The 18914-nt window shown below is 39.7% G+C and overlaps 1 protein-coding gene across 1 annotated transcript; it reads right to left on the bottom strand.

The window, feature by feature from the left end:
- Window positions 1-1667: 1667 nt before the first annotated feature.
- On the bottom strand, window positions 1668-17332 carry LOC127369523 (TLC domain-containing protein 4-B). The gene is made up of 7 exons (XM_051410994.1): window positions 16988-17332; window positions 13307-13476; window positions 11318-11407; window positions 10717-10775; window positions 10410-10504; window positions 5605-5678; window positions 1668-5350 (listed from the first exon to the last, which is right to left on the bottom strand). The coding sequence occupies exons 2-7, from the start codon at window positions 13459-13461 to the stop codon at window positions 5032-5034; spliced, it is 792 nt and encodes a 263-aa protein (XP_051266954.1). The 5' UTR covers window positions 13462-13476; window positions 16988-17332; the 3' UTR covers window positions 1668-5031.
- Between the last annotated feature and the right edge of the window lie 1582 nt (window positions 17333-18914).

Here is an 18914-nt window from a genome sequence, read left to right as displayed (position 1 = left end):
CAAAAGAGGCTAACAGGCCAGGGGAAAAAATAACCCTGTTGCTAGAAACTATAAATAAAGCTCGGCATCACAAAGTGGGTTAGTGGGAGATAAAAGACACAATTGTACTACTATTTGAATAAAAGGCTTATAAAGCTCGTTAACATTCAAAGAGTAAAGTAATATGTGTCTGTGTGTGTGTTTGTCCACAGGTAGATAAGGGAGACTTGAGAAACCACATCGGCACCTGCTCTGATAATGATTCTGTACTTTGATCACACTGTGGAGCAGGGGCGGAAATACAGTACAGTGCAGGCAGTGCAGTTGCACTGGTGCCCAGGGGGTGGAGGGGCCCACAGAGAGAGCAGGCCCTCCAATGATGTGTTAGATGGAGAAAGGGTCCTTTGCGAGTAATTCAGATTACTACTTACATGATGAAAGAACCCACGTTAAATTTAAAGTAGTTCCATTTGCACTTTTTAAATTTGCAATATATGGATACAGTCTCTCTGGGAGGTCACCCATAGGTTTCTGAAGAGTCAGTGTGAAGCTCCCAACTAATCCAAAAATGAGCAGAGACTTGTAGAGAGGCCAGCCACCAATGACGGCACCCATCTGTCACTCAAAGCGGGCATGCTTTTAATTAGGCTTTAATCGTTACTTTAAGCATTAATATAATTTAAATGGATTTTATAAAATATCACCCCCCAGGCAGTTGTCATGAACGGGGGAAATAATGTCATTGAATAAATAGCCTCTCACTTAAAAGTACCTCAAACTCAGTGCCTTTGTAGCTGAATAGTAGTGCGTGCCGCGTGGTTGCAACTGTCGCTGGTTTGACCCCAACTGGTGACCTTTATTGCATGACATATCCCTCTCTGTACCAATTTCTAGTCCGCCTCTTCAACTGTCACTATCAAAGGAAGGCAAAAATCCAAAACCAAAATCAGTTAAATGAGGCCTGTAGACTTGTTTGTTAAAGGATTTTCACAATTTTTCTCAGTGTTTACTTGTCTCTGTGAAGTCAGACCTCCAGTACAGTGCCTACAGATACTACATCTCAAGTGAAATGCTGTCCTCTAGTGATTCATGGAAGACATGACCTGTTATGGTAGTGAAACATGGGAATTGACATGCAGTTGGTTATAATTGGTTAATTATCACAAAAATAAAATAATTGTTACTCTGGACATTAAGAATTAAGCGCTTTTACTTAACACTAACATATTTGCACCATTACTAACTGAAAGCTGAACCTGTGAACTAAAAATAAAGTAGCAAACTGAGATTATTTGACAAGACAAATTAAAAATATTATATTTACTAATGAATGCAGCATAATTATTTTTCAACTAAAACATTTTTGTGTTCATTTAGTGTAATTTACTTTAATTTGCATTTTGGAAAATGAATAAACTTTGTGAAAACACCCATAAAATTGACAAAGTAAAACTCACTCCTAATATTTGACACTGAAATATATTGCTTTATTATCAATGGAAATTGTGTAATGTGAGCAAGGTCAAGACGAGATTTTCAAACATTGCTGTAATAAACTAATTAGGCTTTTGTTGTAACAGTATTGATCATGTTCTCAGCAGCATAATGGAATCCATATTTAAGACAACACAGAGGCTGATTAAACAAGTGAAACAAGTCAGAACCTGAATGATACACACTTCACTTCATCAGGTAATTTGGTATTTATTGTAAAGAACAAAATGTAAATGACAAATATTTTCTCTTCTCCAATACATTCATAGAATGTCACTAAACACTCCACTTACTCACATCTCCTCCACACAACATTCAGAACAGAAACATCTACACCAGTTTAACTAGCTGACTGCAGCACCGTGTTCTCTCTATTACCATAGCATCTGCTTTGTTTTATGTCTACTTCTCTTGGATTAATAAAATAAAGACAATGGTACGCATATAAAGCAAGATGCTCATTAGATTAATGTTTATTTGCACGGCCCAGATTGTTATAAACTGTGCTGATTAGTATTCAAGTATTCCCTTACTGATTATTTCTGTGCTGGATATTATACTAAATATCTGCTTTATGATGTTCTCACCACATCATATCATCATCGTCATCTGTGGATTACATTATGTGGCACAGTACAAGAATAACGTTTAAATAAACATTATGTACATGTACTAAGAAAAAGAAAACAACAAAATTTGTTTTGAAAATGTATATGCTATTTTGTTTACAGTGCAATCTCCATGCAATACCACATGCAGTTATAGAGGGTGCATGAAGAAGAAGACCATATTGACCATGCATGACCTTGCATACAGAGCCACCGCTGATTCTACCAGATGTGGCCTGCTTTCCTGAAAAAAAACCCTGCATGATTTCCATTTAATTCCAGTGAAATATTAACAAACACCACATCCTGGCTCTTAAGATGTGAGATAGTGATATCCACATGTAATGTAGATGGCATCCACCCATAATCAGTTGTCAAGTCCATCCTGTTCCAAGCACACTGCCCAGTGATTGATGGCGTAACTCAAAGAAGTCTTTTACACTGTTTTACTGTGACAAACTAAACTGAGCCTCAACGTACAGTGACCGGCCACAGCGTGCAGGGATGGTTATGTGTACAGAATCGATCTGAACCATTAAATCATGGTTTCAAGTTGGCACTGTCGTATGCAAATGCTCATGGATTAAAAAAAAAAAAAAAAAAAAAAAAAAACCCAAACATCTTCACCATGAAGTGGCTTAAGCACTGGCACGAATACATAAATCTTTGAAATTTTAAAACCATAACAAAACAAAAAGCACTAACAAAAACCAGCTTTAACAAGCCTCTTGGTTTTACATTTGAAACTGATCTATTACAAAGGCCAAACAATCATGTGAGACAGGCATCAGACAGGCAAAACACACAAGTAAAATCACTGAAAAACGACACATTTTTTTCAGTGCTGTGAGGAGTTGGGTGTAACAAAATATTCACTGTGCAATCATAAGTTGTTTAAAAAAGGCAACAAAATCAAATGCTGAACATAGCAAGGCGTATTTAAAAACTGGCAACCCCCGTTTCTGTTTCACAAAACATCTGACAGAAGCTTTTGATGTACAGCTCAAAAGATACATTTACAATGAAAATTCAAGTACGTGTCTCATAAATCATCCGTGAATTACTTTGTTATCTGAACAAATGATACATTTGTCCCAACTTCTGAACGGATTTGTTCTGGCGTTCTTGATGATCAACATGTCTGCGTTGTCAGTAGAATGACGCTTAAGAAAACAAGTAAAACGTCAATCTTCACAGCCTTTCTATAGATTCATGTCCACTGAAAACACATCCACTGTATCCGTCTGATAAATAAATATGAGAGTGCACATTATGTTTAACAGCTGATTGGATTATGTAATATGAGGCAGAAGTTATGTGTATCACAATTCTCTAAAACAATTACAAAATCTTGACGTATACAAAATTATTACCAACTGAAACACTTATTGTCTTAACATTACATAAAACTCCAATCTGCAGAAGCACATCCAATGATTTCAGTCAAATCAAATGAATGTACTCGAATCATGTACTTACTTTAATTTGCTGGCTAAAATAAAAACACACACAGCAAAATTTTCTGGCAAATCTGGCCTAGGGGTAAATTAAACAGTTTGTGCCTAGAAAGATATCCTAAATAGGAAAGTGTGAATATTCTAAAAACCTAAGGTCAACACCTGATGCTGGAAAAAACAAGTGTCAGAATCTTAATAACATCTCCCCTCTTGGCATAAATGAACATTTCAAAGCAGCTGCTGTTTGCAATCTGTGTTTTTTAGGTTTGTCTACGACGCAGATTCCGAAGGTTAGTTTTACCCCTTAACATGCATTGCACAATGTGAAATAAATATAATGCAGGCTCCCACAAAACAGTGTCAACAACACATCTTTGTCAATGTGATATTTTTTTCATTCTGTGAATTACTGTATACACATTAAAACATGGGGATGTAAAAAGCTAATTGTTGCCTCAATGTTTCCTTAAGGAAACTGAATGTACTTGCATTGCTTAATGTCAGTGTACAAACAGCACTGACATTCAGTTTCCCTTTAAGCATTTCTAAAGTACTCTGTACATCAGGCTCCCTTTCTTTAGAAACAATTATGTTTAATCGTTTGTATCTTTTAAAACCTATTTGCCTTGACACCAGCAAGACAAAAGAAATAGACAACATACAGCGTACCGATGCCCGTTCAACCCTCCGTTATTTAAATTAACCATTCAAATGCAAATGAAACCAAGACTCACAATATGCCAATACACTTCTTTAAAAAAGGCTGGCTTTTTAAATGAACCTCTTTACTGAATGACAGTGGGTGAGCGATGAACTGATTTATCCATTCTTATGCTTCTCTGTGATTGCACTTGATGTAATCCCATCTCGTGTCAGTCAAGTCCCTGCAAATTTAGCTCAAGATCTACCGAGGAAAAAAAGAGATGCTTGACCCCTCTCCTCAACAGGCATCTGACAATCATTTTATGGCACTGACCACTGATGAGGAATCACTGAATGTTTTCAAGGTTCCCTCAAATCTTTGCTTCATCATCAACCCTTATATTTCATCACTTTTATTCTGGGACTTAGGCAGCAGTAATAATAATAATAATAAAAAAAACATTTTAAAGTTGTTTTGTTGAGCACTAAGTACGTAAAGAAAGGTAAACTTTTTTGACAATTTGTAGTTGGGCAGTCCATTGTCCCGGGACGACCTCTTTTGTGTAGTGGTAAATTGTTCAAGAGAAAAATAATTGGCCATGCACAGAGTATTGCTAAGAGGTCATTTCATGGCTTATGGATGGCCAGCTAAATGGTCCATTGGTACATCTCAGCGACTGCGCCTGCTTTCCAAAAAAAAACTACATTTCCCTCATTACATTCGGCCCTGTAATAGAATTTGTCCCAGGTGTTACAGGGCAAGTGTCCAAGCTGCTACTCGCCCATGCACTGACAGGGACGTCATTTTGTCTCAGTTGTGGCATTTTCTCACCACTGACACCCTGGTTCCCTTAATCCGTCTTCCCATTCTCCTGAGGTGTGCTGGCTTTGCTCTTGCGTGCCGAGCGCAGCACTCTGTAGCAGCCGCGGGCAATCTTATGCATCCACATAACGTTCATGATGTCCAAGCAGATACTGGAGCAGATCCAGGCTACGCGGCCACCCCAGGGCACCAGGTAGAAGGCCTCGGTGCCGTAGACCGCATACATACGACTGTAGTAGACTGGCATGACGGCGATGCGGACCATGAAAAAGACTACTGCCATGGCGACGCCATTCGCCATGTTGGGCCGGGAGGACTTGGGATACCCTAGTACCTCAAAGAACCAGCTGAAACACAACACGTTTAAGAAAACGGTGGCTAGCAGGATAAAGATGTAAATATGACAATGACAATCACGAGTAACTAGACACTTACGTCAGAGAGGAGAACATGCAACAAGCAGTGGATTACCTTCACGTAGTTAAAATTACCAACAATAATTACACATTCTGAGATATAATATCTAGAAATGTTGTGAATTGAGCTCCAACCCTGACTTTAAAAGACCCAAAGCCCAGGACATTAGTAAGCAGGTACGTACCGCTGGTTCACACATGGTGTAGAAAACTCAGCGAGTAGACGGAAGTTAGCAAAATAAGGCAACATTCCATGGCCCTAGAAGAACAAGGTAAGAAGAGGAAGACAACGAAACATGAAAGGGACAAAAACAAGACACCGAGTCATTTGGATCAGCAGGCGTGAAGCTCATGTGCCACCTGCTCCTCAGACTAACTAGGTAACTAAGGCATGTCTACAATTAGATTAAGTCCTCACCAAATATAGACCTATTTGGCAGATCTAACAAAAGAGCCCTCTCCTTCAGGGCACACAATTATTCCTCCAAGTTTTACAGGCCAAAATTAGACTGGTCTTTAATTTGACTTCCTAATGATTCATTCTCTTCATTTATTGTGAGCAGAAACTCATCCTCACTATGAAATGAGCATACAGAACTGGTGACGTGCAAAAGAACAGATTAACTACCCTTAAAACTTTTGATTACTTCTGTTTGCAAGACAGAACCCGAACAGTATTAGATTTTAATTACACATTTTTAAACATTTCTCTTTAAATCAAAAAGGTTAATCCCCTAGGGAGCACAAATGTTTGATTATCAGATATCTTGCATGTAACCTTGATGTATGTATGTAAATGTAATGACAATGGCCAGTACCTCTAGGCGAAAGCGCTACACAAGACTATCTGATGAGCAACACTGGGCTGGCTTCAAGTGAGACGATAAATGGTTTTGCCTCATGTAATATATCAAAGTAAATTTGCATTTATTAAAATAATCACTCAACCCAATTATTAAAAGTCATAATCACAAATGCATCCAACTGTATGCCAACTACTGCTTGCTCACATTTTGTCTTTTCATCCAGAGAGCAGAAAACCATACTGTAAAGACCATACAACAAGACAATTCATCGGGATGACATCTGAACATTGAAAAGGTATTGAGCAAATATCAACACAGCACAATATTTGATACATATACCGTACAACCATACATACATTCAGCCAGCCACTATTTAAAAAGGAGCAATCAAAAGCCATGCAGAGTAAAAAGCAATATGTTTAACTGCCAAACATATCATTGTTTCGAAGATCAGGGCCTGAATTCCACGTTGTATTAGGTATGAGATCATCTTCAGCAGGATTTACCCGCCTTGTAACTGAACCCAAAGGGTTCATGAGCGCTTGAAACTATTCTTATGAAACTCACCATGTCTGGATTGATACCTGATCAGAATTCTAAAATGCCAATACAATGATTTCGACCTGGACAGAAGCCACCTTAGTAATAAAATAAGCATAGGTGGCTTTATTTCCAGTCGCTGTTAAATAGAATGAAGATGATGTTAAAACCAATATGTTTTCAGGACAACCCATCTTATACACTGTTGACCTGGACTGTGTCTTGGTAAATCAGCTGTAACCTTTGAACATTAAGCTGAAACCATGTTAAAATTGTGCCATTAGCCAATTAAACTTGAATTAAATGTTTTCTGACAAAGTGCGTTATAGAGACTGACTGCAGTGATTTGTATCCGCAATTAGTTTGAGTCTGAAATAGAATCTTATGTTCAATCCCTCGCCATACAAATTCTGAACATAAGTCAAATTCAAAACTAAGATAAAAATCGCAGCATTCAATTTCACTTAAATACCCGCAGAATGATGCAATTCGAGGTTATTTGGCTAGTGGCATGACTTTTACAGCGCATAAAAGAAGACTTACCGTCAGGGCTGAAACAAAAGCTGGTCATTGAAGCATACTTACAATGTGATACAAACAGGGTACATCTGCATTTCAGTTTTTGTACCATATGATGTGAACTTTCTTCCTAGCATGAGGATGCCAGTACCTCTAGGAACTGGTAAGTCCATACTGTGACTGGGCATCATATCTGCTCAGTGCAACACAACAGCAATAGCAGCAGACAAGACAGGAATTAAGAAGTCCTCATCCAGATCAAGACCTGCTCTGGGTTTCTAAATGTCAAACAACCCTTTTGGTAGTTTTTGCATGAACGGGGATGACACAACCCGACTTGATGTTGGTAGTTTTTGCATGTTGGGTTTGAAGAGGGGCTATTTATGTTAAAGTCAGCAGAGGACACAGAGACAGACAAACAGATATATTAGAAGAAGAAAAAAAACAAAAAAAGATGCCACCACAATTGGAAGCAAATAAGAAGCAACACTTACAACACTGAGAAGAGAGCATGCATCTAATATTTACCTAGCAGTTATTATATTATGTTTCCATCTTTTTTAATTAAGCTACATTTAACTGTTAAAAAAACACACACAAAAGACAGATTATACTGCTATTTAAAGAAACAAATCATAAAAACAACTTGAACACGGTTTTGAGCAAGACATTAGTGACTAATCAAACATCAAAACATACCAACAAGCTCATGAAATTAAGCTGATTTGTACTTTTCAAATTACAGGTTTCCCAACCCAAGTACATTTAATTAGGCTTTAATTTGGCTGTGTGCCTCAGGGTTTAATATTTGCATTGAGTAGGTAGAACTCATTCTGTATTTGACATGAATACTTCCACATAAAAACACTCAACACATTAACTAATAAGGAGACTTTGACGTAACATGACAAATTTGACTGGGTACAAAACTAAATAAAATGAAAATGACATCAAGGATCAGCCAAATTATTAATAAATTATTATTTTTTGTTTTTACCACATATGTAATATGGCTTCAGTAACGTGGCTTTCTGTTTTCTACCACAGTTGACTAATGAGGACCAATCATTCTGTTATCCCGCATGAATTTCTGATCTAGTCTGAGGAAACAGTCATGAGTGTACAGTAACAGTATGGCCTACTTCATCTCTTTTACCTAACAGTTTTAGATACAGGTGCATGCTCTGTTTCTCCAATTGAAAGGCTGGATTTACAGTCAGTTGCAAATCATACTTTTATTCCAACAATGTGACACCGGTTTAATCTTATTATTATCGTTTAGACACACACGAGTAATATTCCTCATTAACAATGTAATGAAGACAGACAAAAAAATGGATGCATATATGATGTTGGTCACATTAAAGAAAAAAACAAAATCTGTAAATCCAGCCAGTGACTGGGGTGTAGATACGGGTAAGATGTAAATCTGGACCGCAGGGTTTACAATAAGTCCATAGTGCTTCACTGCTTTTTTTTTTTAAACCAAAATTGTATAACCATTTGCCCATGGCGATGCAAACCCAAAAGTATAGTACTGTAAATGTAAAGCTTTTTTTAAAATCCAAGAACAGTTTAAGTATGGGGAGTCAGAGGCAGAGCAATGCACACTGTACGTACTTTTGCATTTTTTTCTATATACAAAATACAGAGCATGTACTGTAGAGGAAAAACTTCCCTGTTTGCTTCACTAAAATATAATTCTGTACACCTGACAGAATATATTTAACATGGTATTAGAAAAAAAAAAGTGCCTGGCTATCTGGTGATGCACTTGGGGTCATGTGGATGACATTATTTGAGTGGCTTTGTCAGTTGTCCCTCATGTCTCAGGAGGAGTGTAAGGAAGAGAAAGAAGAGGCAGAACTAGGCTCTGGCACACAAACAGACAGGTGGAAGGTACTGTATATAGGCAGGTAAGTAATTAAGAAAGTTCAATACTGTTTGTTGGCATGCACAGTAACAAGAAAGGAACCCTGTCTGTGTAGAAGGCTTCAGAACTGCCAGCATGCACACAGTGGTTACAGTTAGGCATTCAACTGCGCTAAGCTCAGAAATAGTTCAGCTTACGTCAGATTCACACAACATTAAAAAGGGGTCAGTAAAACAAACAGAAAGCACAGAAATTGTAAGGGCAAGGTGAGGGGGGAGGGGGTCATCAGCCAGTACCATCATTGAGCATTCCATGCAAAAAATACCATAGTCATTCATTTCCATAATAATTATCCACAGATCCTGGCGACCTAGAGGGTTTCAGATTGAACCAAGAGTGAACAGCAGTGCCCATAATTGCTGAGAACACTAAACCCATCTCCATATCTAGTTAAGAGCCAACGGTATACTAGCTGGGCAGCAAGAACAAATGAGTCACTAATTAGTACTTCAGATGAATTGTGAAATTATCATCAGGTTAATGTCAATACCCACAGCGGATTTCACTCAAAATGATACAGAATGACGCTTATAGAGCCTCCACACCAAATAGCTGATTTGGTGCATTCTGAGATTAGTTAGAGAGCTTTTACAGTGTAGCACTGAAGCCGTGAAATGTCAAACCAACTTGAAACCTACGATTATCAATGATGTTACTGCGAGCCTCACAAAACCACTCACACTGTTACTTTTTAAATCTGTTATGTCCAGACACACTAAAAAATACAGTCACTTAATACTTACACATCTTACTAACGCCCTAACTGGCCAGGCAAACAATGACTCTTGCTGGAACGCACTATACCTCACGTACAAAAGTACAACAAATAGCTGATTTGAGACTGTAACTAATCAACAATTAGATTGCCTTTTGTTTTAACATCTACTGAAAGCAATGAAGCCATAGGAGTGGATTTTGAACATCCTTATGGTTTCCTTCTCTGGTGTGTTTGTACAGTTTACAGTATATCACTCAGCACAGAGCACGGACACTGACTACGCTGACCTTGCCTTGTGCATATTTAACTAACCTATATGAGGTCCTTGGCTGCATGGGGACAGTCAAGGGCACATACTGAATGGTGGCTAAATCGGTTAAAAACACCCAGCTTGACAGGACACAGCTGTTCACCCTTAGTTGTCTCCTTCCCATCTTGCCTGCATGTTCTGCTATTGGACAATAGGGCACTCACCAGTACATAGTAGTAAGCATACAACGCTGCCAGATGGTGAACTACAAAAAACTTGTCGCCTATCGCCTTCCAATAGTAAAATATTAGCAGCAGATCTGAAACACAGAAGTACAGGGGAAAGAGAGATAACATGTTATTGGTGTAATCAAAACATTTACAGTACATACAACTAATAAAGGCCAGTAGGGTCCAAACTTGTGTAAGTCAACTTAACAACAAAGTTTAACACATCTTATTACCAATTACGTAGATGTTCTTCTGGTCTCACTTTAACAAACATTACCTGCATAAACTGTGCTTCTCTTACCAGATATGAGGTAGCCTGTTGTGATGGCAACATTAGTCTTCACCAGTGTAGGATCTCCCCTGTTGAAAAAAATACATTTGGTTTGACCGGGTTTGTGTGAATTTCCCTGAAAGCTTGTCACTGAAAGCAACATTATTAAACTACATTCATTATGTAGAATGGAAAAAAAACTTCTATTAGGGACAGTGGTCATTAAGTCTGGGACAGTCGAAAGAATTTTGAACAGTTGTGAACAGATAATTGTGTGTTGGTCATTTGTGTTTAACTGTCTGAGTTTTGTCTCTTTTATGGTTGGTTTTAGGGAGGCTGTACAGAGGAGGGCTGTGTGGTGTAATAATCCACTAGTCTTGTTTCATTTTAATGCAATTGTAGCCTAAACGTGTTTTGTAATTTTACAGTAGTATCACTAGACATATACCAGCATCTTTGTATACCTACAACCCCATGCACTTAATGCTATACCTTTGGCTGCTAAGCTATGACTGGAAATACTGGCCTTATGTTTAAAAAAAAAAAAAAAAAAAAAACTTTACGGTGTAAAATTAACCAAAAGTATGGAAAGTAAAGGTTAAAAATATGCGATTCACAGCCAAACTCTCACCAGACTGGGTCTTCATTGACGGCATCATCAAACCACAAGATGTGGAGACAGAAGATTCCCACCAACAGTGCGTGAAACGTTGACACCGTCCTGAAAAAAAAAACAACAAAAAAAACAACACAGCCATGATGACCTAGTCCTGTCTGACAAGGACAGATGCTGACACGTCAGAGATTTTCTGTTCAATAAGCTCGCTAAAAGGAGTAGTGAATATTTATCTTTATTCATGGAAAGTGCCTTGGAGCTGCTCTCTGGTTTACGGTACTGCTTTTTTTTAGGACGCACAGTGAATCAACTGATTGCCTGTCAGGGCTGCACACAGATTCAGACCAATTAGACTAAGAGATTAAACACTGCTGAAGGGTCAGGCAGAGCAACACACAGTCCCAGTCAGTCATTAAGGCAGCGAGACAGTCCAACAGTTCTCAGCAATCAGTCAATAAGACAGAATGACAGCCACACTGACTGTAAGTCTGTTTAAACAGAATCTGTAAAGTCACTTCAGCAGGGATCCCCGTAGCCTAGATCCATCTCCACCAATCATTAATTTTCATTTGCTCATAAACCATGTGACCATTTCAATTTCACAAGTGCTCTCATGAGCAATAAACTGAGTATGAGAGAAAATGAAAATGAATGATTAATGCAAGTTGGACCAGGCAGGATTCCTCCGCACACTCTTCCCTGCTGGACGTCCAATGGCCTTCAGTCTACGGTAGAGCTTTCACCGATCTCACAGCAGCATGTCTGTCTCGCTCAGGATACAAACACACTCCCATCTTTTTGTTCCAATCTAGTTGTTCTAGCCTGTATCTGCAATGTTCCCATAACAAGTTCGCAGATGACAACACTTGGTCGTCGTCTGATCAAATGGTCCAGTCATCAGTGTGAACACCCTGGCCCTGAAGCATTCCTACTTGTCTATTCATTTTGACTGATGAACTGCGAATATAAAACAGTTCTATTGATTAAATGCGACAAGGATGATCTGTTAGAGGAAAATGTTAGTATATTTAGCATGTTATGCACTACATTAATTAAGTTATTCCTTCAATTTGAGGAATGTGGCAACTCTGCTAAATATCTACAGTAGAATCCATTAGCACAAGTAACATAAGCAAACAACTACTGTAACAATGGTAGGTCAGAGTTAAAACAGGAGGGATCTGTTCAGAATGTAATGGACATTTACAGTGGGCGGTTTGGCTAAAAACCTCAATATTTAATTTTTTACTTCCAAACTGAAAAACATTGTTGCACATTAATTTGTGCAGGAAATGTGTGCAGGTGTGTAATTTTGCACACTTTGGCCACAATCAGTGGAGAAGAGCATATGAAGAAGAGAGCAAATTAACTGAATCGCTACTGCTTCAGAATCATAGAATAGAAATCTTATGGATCACAACTTTAAACTGGACATCTGTTTAATGCTATTCTGACTTCTTGTGCTGTATGCACTAATGATGTCAGAAATGTAATTGGTGAGTAAAATGTTAGCATACCCAGCAATGATGAGGAGCTGTTGTAAAAAAAGAAAGTTTTTTTATCTTTGAAAAGGCACAGAAACACTGGGGGAAACAGTTTTGCATGAAAAATTCCATGATTTTCTATGCTTTACAATCTGTAACTGAACTAAACTAAACAAGGGTTAAGCATATTTAACTGTGCCATTTTAAAATGATGAAGTTAAATTAAGACAAAATGCACAGGCAAAAAAAAAAACGCTGAACAAAACACCAACATGCTGCCAGCACCTTGAAACTGTGGCATGAAGAGCAAGCATTATAAAATACACAGTGCATCCCACTAGTGAATCAGATACTAGTGTCACAGGAAATATGTGGGTTGACTGTCAGTACGTATCTTTGGAGCCAGCTGAAACAAATCCCCTCTGGCCAACATCTGATCTGAGAGCAGTGTCGCACTCTCTGCCATACATAGCATGTAGATAGTCAGAGTCATCATGATCGAAAGTTTACGTCAGGTCACCTTGAGTTCCATTCCACCTTCTGCTTGTCACTGAGGCCGAGGAAGCCTGGGCTGATGCGCGTGGACATCCAGGGGCTGACTTTGTGGAAGAGCCACTGGAAGGTGAGGAAACTGGTCACCGAGATGGTGAGGATAAGCTGGCTGAATGGGTCCATGGCCACCCAACCCCACTGTGGGAGGATGGAGAGAAAGAGGGTAAAGGTTAGAAAGGAGGCCATGTTCTGTTGTTTCATTACAACATCCTGCAAACAAGAACATATCCAACAAAATTCTGTAGGTATTAGTGACTGTGTTTTCCTCTATGGAATCAAATGCCTACAGAAGGACGAAGAAATGTAGTTGTGACGACTCTCTCCACAAAAAAATTTATCGCTGTATATAAAATGTAGAAAATTCAACATATAAAAAGAGAAGATTCACAAATGTATTCCTGCTGCACACACAAATACGTCTGCTGTTATGTGTACACTGTGTAGAGACTGTTGAACCTGCATTTACAAACTTCTTTTCACGTCTTCATTGCGTTTGTGTGTGGGTTTGAGACTTCCTGCCACAGCTCGATACACCATTTGTTCAGCCAATCACATAAACACAAGGATTCCATATTCCTTTGGTATCATTGGACACTTTGAGGTCAGCCAACCAAAGCAGCTAGTGTGTCTGGTATTTGATGACCATTGACAACAACTACAAAAAAACAAACACTTGCTAGTAAAGGGTCCAGTCACTTTTTAAGTCAACTCTTGAAACCAGTTGTTGAGGTATCAGCACACACCCACCCACCCACACACACACACACCCACACACACACACACACACAGGTTCTTTCCCAGCTCTACAACAAATATGTTTGATGCCTCCACAACGTGACTTTGTTCACTTTCGTTTTGAAAGCGCTGTAAAATCCAGAAGAATAACTTCTGTAAGAGATTGCACTGTTCCCTTTCATCGCGCTGCCTTTTGAGAGTCTGCTTTAACATACATAAAGAGTTCTATCAGTATCTTTAAAGTCAAAATGAAAAATGCCAATATCTGCTGATTTTAACATACATGTGATGCCGATTTGGTGTGCGAGTGTGATGTACTACTGTGTGTCATCTGTATTAGCATACGTTTTGTCGTGTTTGTCTAGTTTGTTTGGTGCCATTTGGTCACTCAACAACCACAATGTGCCTTTAAACCCAACATGGACTTTGCCGTGTTTGCTTAAAAAACATACACACACATGGTTGCGACCTCAAATGGCTGACATGTACACCAATATGAAGCCAGCGGGACAAGTTCGGTGAAAGCAACACATCCAGTGTGTTTTAGAATAGGTTTAACACTGAGGGGAACAAATAGCTTTCTTTCAGCTTTTGAAAGATCATTACAGTATTGGGGTGGGGGACATATTTCCTATATTTCATATGCTGGAGGGGACGTCCCTCTGGCGAGTATGTGTTTGAATTGTCTACATGATTAGTTAGAGCATCACTAAAGCTGCTCCATCACTTGGATTACATTAATCCCAAAGTGTACAAGAGGAAATCTTATAGAACCAAAATATATAGTCCTGTTATATTGGTCCAGTTTCCAATGTAATAATTCAGGTTAAGGCTACAAGTGTTGTACTGACCAAATACTAGGATACCACTACACATCAATATAATGCATCAGCAATATTTTTGGGAAAATAAGTAGAAATTTCAGTTTTGCTGCTTTAGGGGGTTACGGGAGACTGGTGACACAGTTTTACTATAAGAGCATCCCAAATGGGCACGGGTCAGTTGGAAAATGAGAGTGCAACATGGGTACATTGTATAAAGGGTGACCAGCATGGGATGGTTCAATAAAATCCATTTCACATAATTTAATTAAAAATCTAGTAACATGATGCATAGTTGAACTCTGCACTATGGCCCAAAGTCACCTACAAATCTATCCATTCAGTCACATATTTGAATCAAAAGTGAGCGTTCTCTAAAAGCCAACAAAGATCTAAAATTAGCCGCTCTGCATTCATGCTGGCTTGCAGCCAGTAAATGTATGTCAGTGACAGAGGTCCAGTGAGTCCAGACCAGCGAGTGTTGCTCTGAGCTATTTGCATATAGGCTGATTTGACTCTTGGTAGGAGACAAAGTCAGTTAACTTTAAAGACATATTTACATCTCCAAAGCAACAGAACAGGGCTCTCCTAGCACAGGCACACACACACACACAAAAAAACACACACTTCTCACTCCCTGGGGCTCTGGCCTTGGTGATTTTATACCTGCCTTTGTTCCTGCATTACGCCAAAGAAAGGCTTGAGGACAGTGTACTTTACTGAAGCACTATAGCCAAGAAAAAGTCATCAGGGAACTGAAAGGCCAATTCCACAGAGACCTCTCCTTATGCCTGCCTGTAATGCATTAGTGGGCAGTGAGCACCACTATTTTGATGTAGCATGCTGCAAGGCAGAAAGACTTTTTGTTATTAGAGGGGGACTTAAAGGGTCCATATTGTGACTGAGGAGATATCTGGATATCTAAGTAATGCTACCTTCAGCCATTCTAGAGAAGTACAGCGGAGGTTTGTTTTGGGTGCACACATTCATGTTTGCAGTGCAGGACCCTTTTGCCAAGGGTAAATGGTTACAGAGGTCAACTTAAGGATACAGAAAGGAACCAGCTGAAGCACCACGAAGAGAAAAGCACTTACTGTTTATAGTCTGTGTCAAGAAAATCTTATTTTCAACAAACAAGTTTGTCAAGGCGAGTGTGGTCTGCAACCCCTTTACAATAAACTGTAAATTTGAGGTTCTAATAAGCTGTGCAACTTAAAAAGAAAGATTAAAACTTGCTCACACACTTCCTGGCCAACACGTTAAGCTGTGAGAGGGTTCGGCTCTTACTGTCCCCAATTTCAAGATAGACATTTTATTGGCGATATATGAAACGTGTCTGAAACTTTAACCTCCAGTCAAGCTTCAGAAGAGACACCCCAACGGCCACTTATTTTGAAAATCACACATTCCTGTTTGCTCCAACAACACACTGGAGCCACAGGGCATGGAAGCAGATGTGTCAGTGACTATGTATGTGACAATAACTAGGTGAAAAGAAGTGAGTTTAGAGGAATTAACCCCAAACTGACTCCACGACTCAAGAGCAGTATTATTCAGACCCCCACCCCAACATACACAGGTTTATTATAGTCTCAGCCATTAGGATAGAGACTGGTATATTTGGCCCTGCCACAAAGATAGGCATCACTACCCAGCACATTATGACCTGTTTCTTCCTGGAAGATTGTTTTGCCAGTTTCATGCGTTCCTATAACGACTGTAAGGTTAAAATGCGCTTGCGTAAGACGGGTGGACCAATTTTTTTTTTTTTTTTTTTTTAAAAACACACAGGAAACTATATCCCCCCCAACGAAAATAACTTCGCAATGTGCATCACCCGATCGCGTTTTAGAGATGCTCGGCAGAATCAATTCAAGCACCAAAACATGTTATAAGACCCCCCCCCTTAAAGCGAGGAACACGGTGTATAACAGCAACAAGGCCAATCCACGCCGCATTGCTTGGCCAGCTGCTGTTGCTGTAAAATGTGTTGAGTTGGGGGGGAAGAAAAAATCAACACTGGCCTGGTCGTGTTTGTGTGTGCCACCAGCCGCGGACATGGAAAAGGAACACAAGCTCCCGGATGGACTCACCGTATGACTTTCATTAAGATGATTTGCGCCTCACTCTCTCAACTGGTTACGGTTCCCAGGGGTCGCTCGCAAAGCCGCGTACGTTGAGTCAAAGCCACGGCCATGTCGAGTCATTTTGGATAAACAAGACGAGCCCGCCTCTTGCTCACACACACACACACACACACACACACAAACACAACACGCTAACAAGTTGCGGGGGACGCGGTGTCGCCGGTGCTCCGTGCCTGCGCCGGCTTTGCGGCGTTTTCCGAGAATCCCATCCGACACGAAACGTGCATAATTGCAGAGGTGCAGATCATGCAGCTCGACGCTCGATTACACAAATGGTGGAGGCGGGGGTGGTGGTGGTGGTGGGGGGGTGTTGGTGTGTGAGGTAACTCCCTCTCTCTCTCTCTCATTTGCTCTCTCTCTCCCCTATAGGACTCAAATTACAGCAGAATTCTTAAAGACACACACACACACACACACACACACACACACACACACACACACTACCACCACGGTCTACCCAAGAACACTCACTGTGTCTATTTATAGCCCAGGCTGGTTGAACTGATGCAGGGTAAATCAGACGAGATAGACAGTAAAGCCCCACTGGTCTTAAAAATCAATGAATCCAGTTAAGGCTTTAACCCCCCCCCATGTGCATTAATCTCATTTTTGCCATAAGATTTGTCACACGCATTCTGCAGTGTATATATTTCTGAATGGCCTAATAATGAGTGTCCCAGATGTACAAGATTATTAGGCTACGCTGCAGGAGCTGGTGACTAAGCATCAGAGGCTGTAAACATGGTCTGCTCACTCTCATTGGGCTGTAACTCAATGAGAGTCTATATTCACAGCACACACACTCAACAACGGGAAATAAAAGAAAACAAAATCAAACAGAAACAACAAACAACAACAAATCAGGGTTGAAGAAAATAACAGACAGTACAAAAGGGGAGTAAACATACAGCAGTAATCTTAACTTCTATGGCATCATCCCCTGTCCTCCCTGTGTGTCCACCCATACACGTTACCAGAGGGCAGAAGACAGATTAAATTACCAGTGGCTGCAATATAAAATAACATCTCCTATGAACTGAATAGGCGAGGCAAGTATATTTACAGCACAGATCATGCTGGGCCATGCCTAAATTTCTATGAGCTGATTTGCTGTTGTGCAGATTAATGCTTCAAGGTGTCATATGCATAAAGCGGTTCCTGCAGGGCCTTGTTATTAGTCTCTGACACACAGTATCAACAGAGCGCTCCTAAATGAAAACAGAGGATATGAGAGTAATAACAATAATAAAGGTATTTTTCCTAATAAGAGAGGTTCACACTTTTCCCCATATACAAAAAATGAAAACATAAACTCTGACAAACCCTAATCCTAACCGACATGTACTGGGGCTGCTTTGTATTTGTATTGAGACAGCCTTTTGAGGCTGATCTGATTTTACTTTTAACATTTCAGCAACCCCAATGAGGCAACACAACCACCCTTTGGTCTAATAAAATCCCAGGTGACCGCACTGTTAATATTTTATTTGCTCTTTTATGGTGACTCAGTGTTAACATGTTTAGTTTACACTATTTGTACACCCAAAAACTCTCTGTTTCATTGTCAAAAATAAGACTTTTGGTTTGGTGTCAACATTTCAAAATAAAAGCACACTGTGACTGGTCATCATTTATATTGAAATGAATGGGTCTGTTTTGAATTAAGCGACAACTGGCAACACTCTCACATTGGGTCCGTTGTCATGGGGGTGCTGGTCGGGGCCGACGGTGGGTGGGGGGGAGTAGCAGGAATACTGACACTGTCTGTAACATTCATTTGATTCTCCACTGTCATCCGACCAGCCATTCACTCCCGCCTGCGTCCCACGCTATAAATACGACCTGGTGGACATAGAAAGTTGAGTGCGGGTGT

This window comes from Dicentrarchus labrax, unplaced genomic scaffold (genome assembly GCF_905237075.1).
Source record: "Dicentrarchus labrax unplaced genomic scaffold, dlabrax2021, whole genome shotgun sequence".
NCBI classification, from domain to species: Eukaryota; Metazoa; Chordata; class Actinopteri; family Moronidae; genus Dicentrarchus; species Dicentrarchus labrax.
Note: the sequence above shows the minus strand (reverse complement) of the source record. Positions and strands in the feature narration are given on the sequence as shown.

Bases quoted from the DNA above. Each gene is read 5' to 3' on its own strand.
- LOC127369523 (XM_051410994.1), bottom strand. From the start codon at position 13,461: ATGGACCCATTCAGCCAGCTTATCCTCACCATCTCGGTGACCAGTTTC. The intron at 11,408-13,306 runs GTGACCTGACGT...TTTTTTTTTCAG, and splicing joins AAGGTGGAATGGAACTCAAG to GACGGTGTCAACGTTTCACG. The intron at 10,776-11,317 runs GTGAGAGTTTGG...TTTTTTCAACAG, and splicing joins GTCAATGAAGACCCAGTCTG to GGGAGATCCTACACTGGTGA.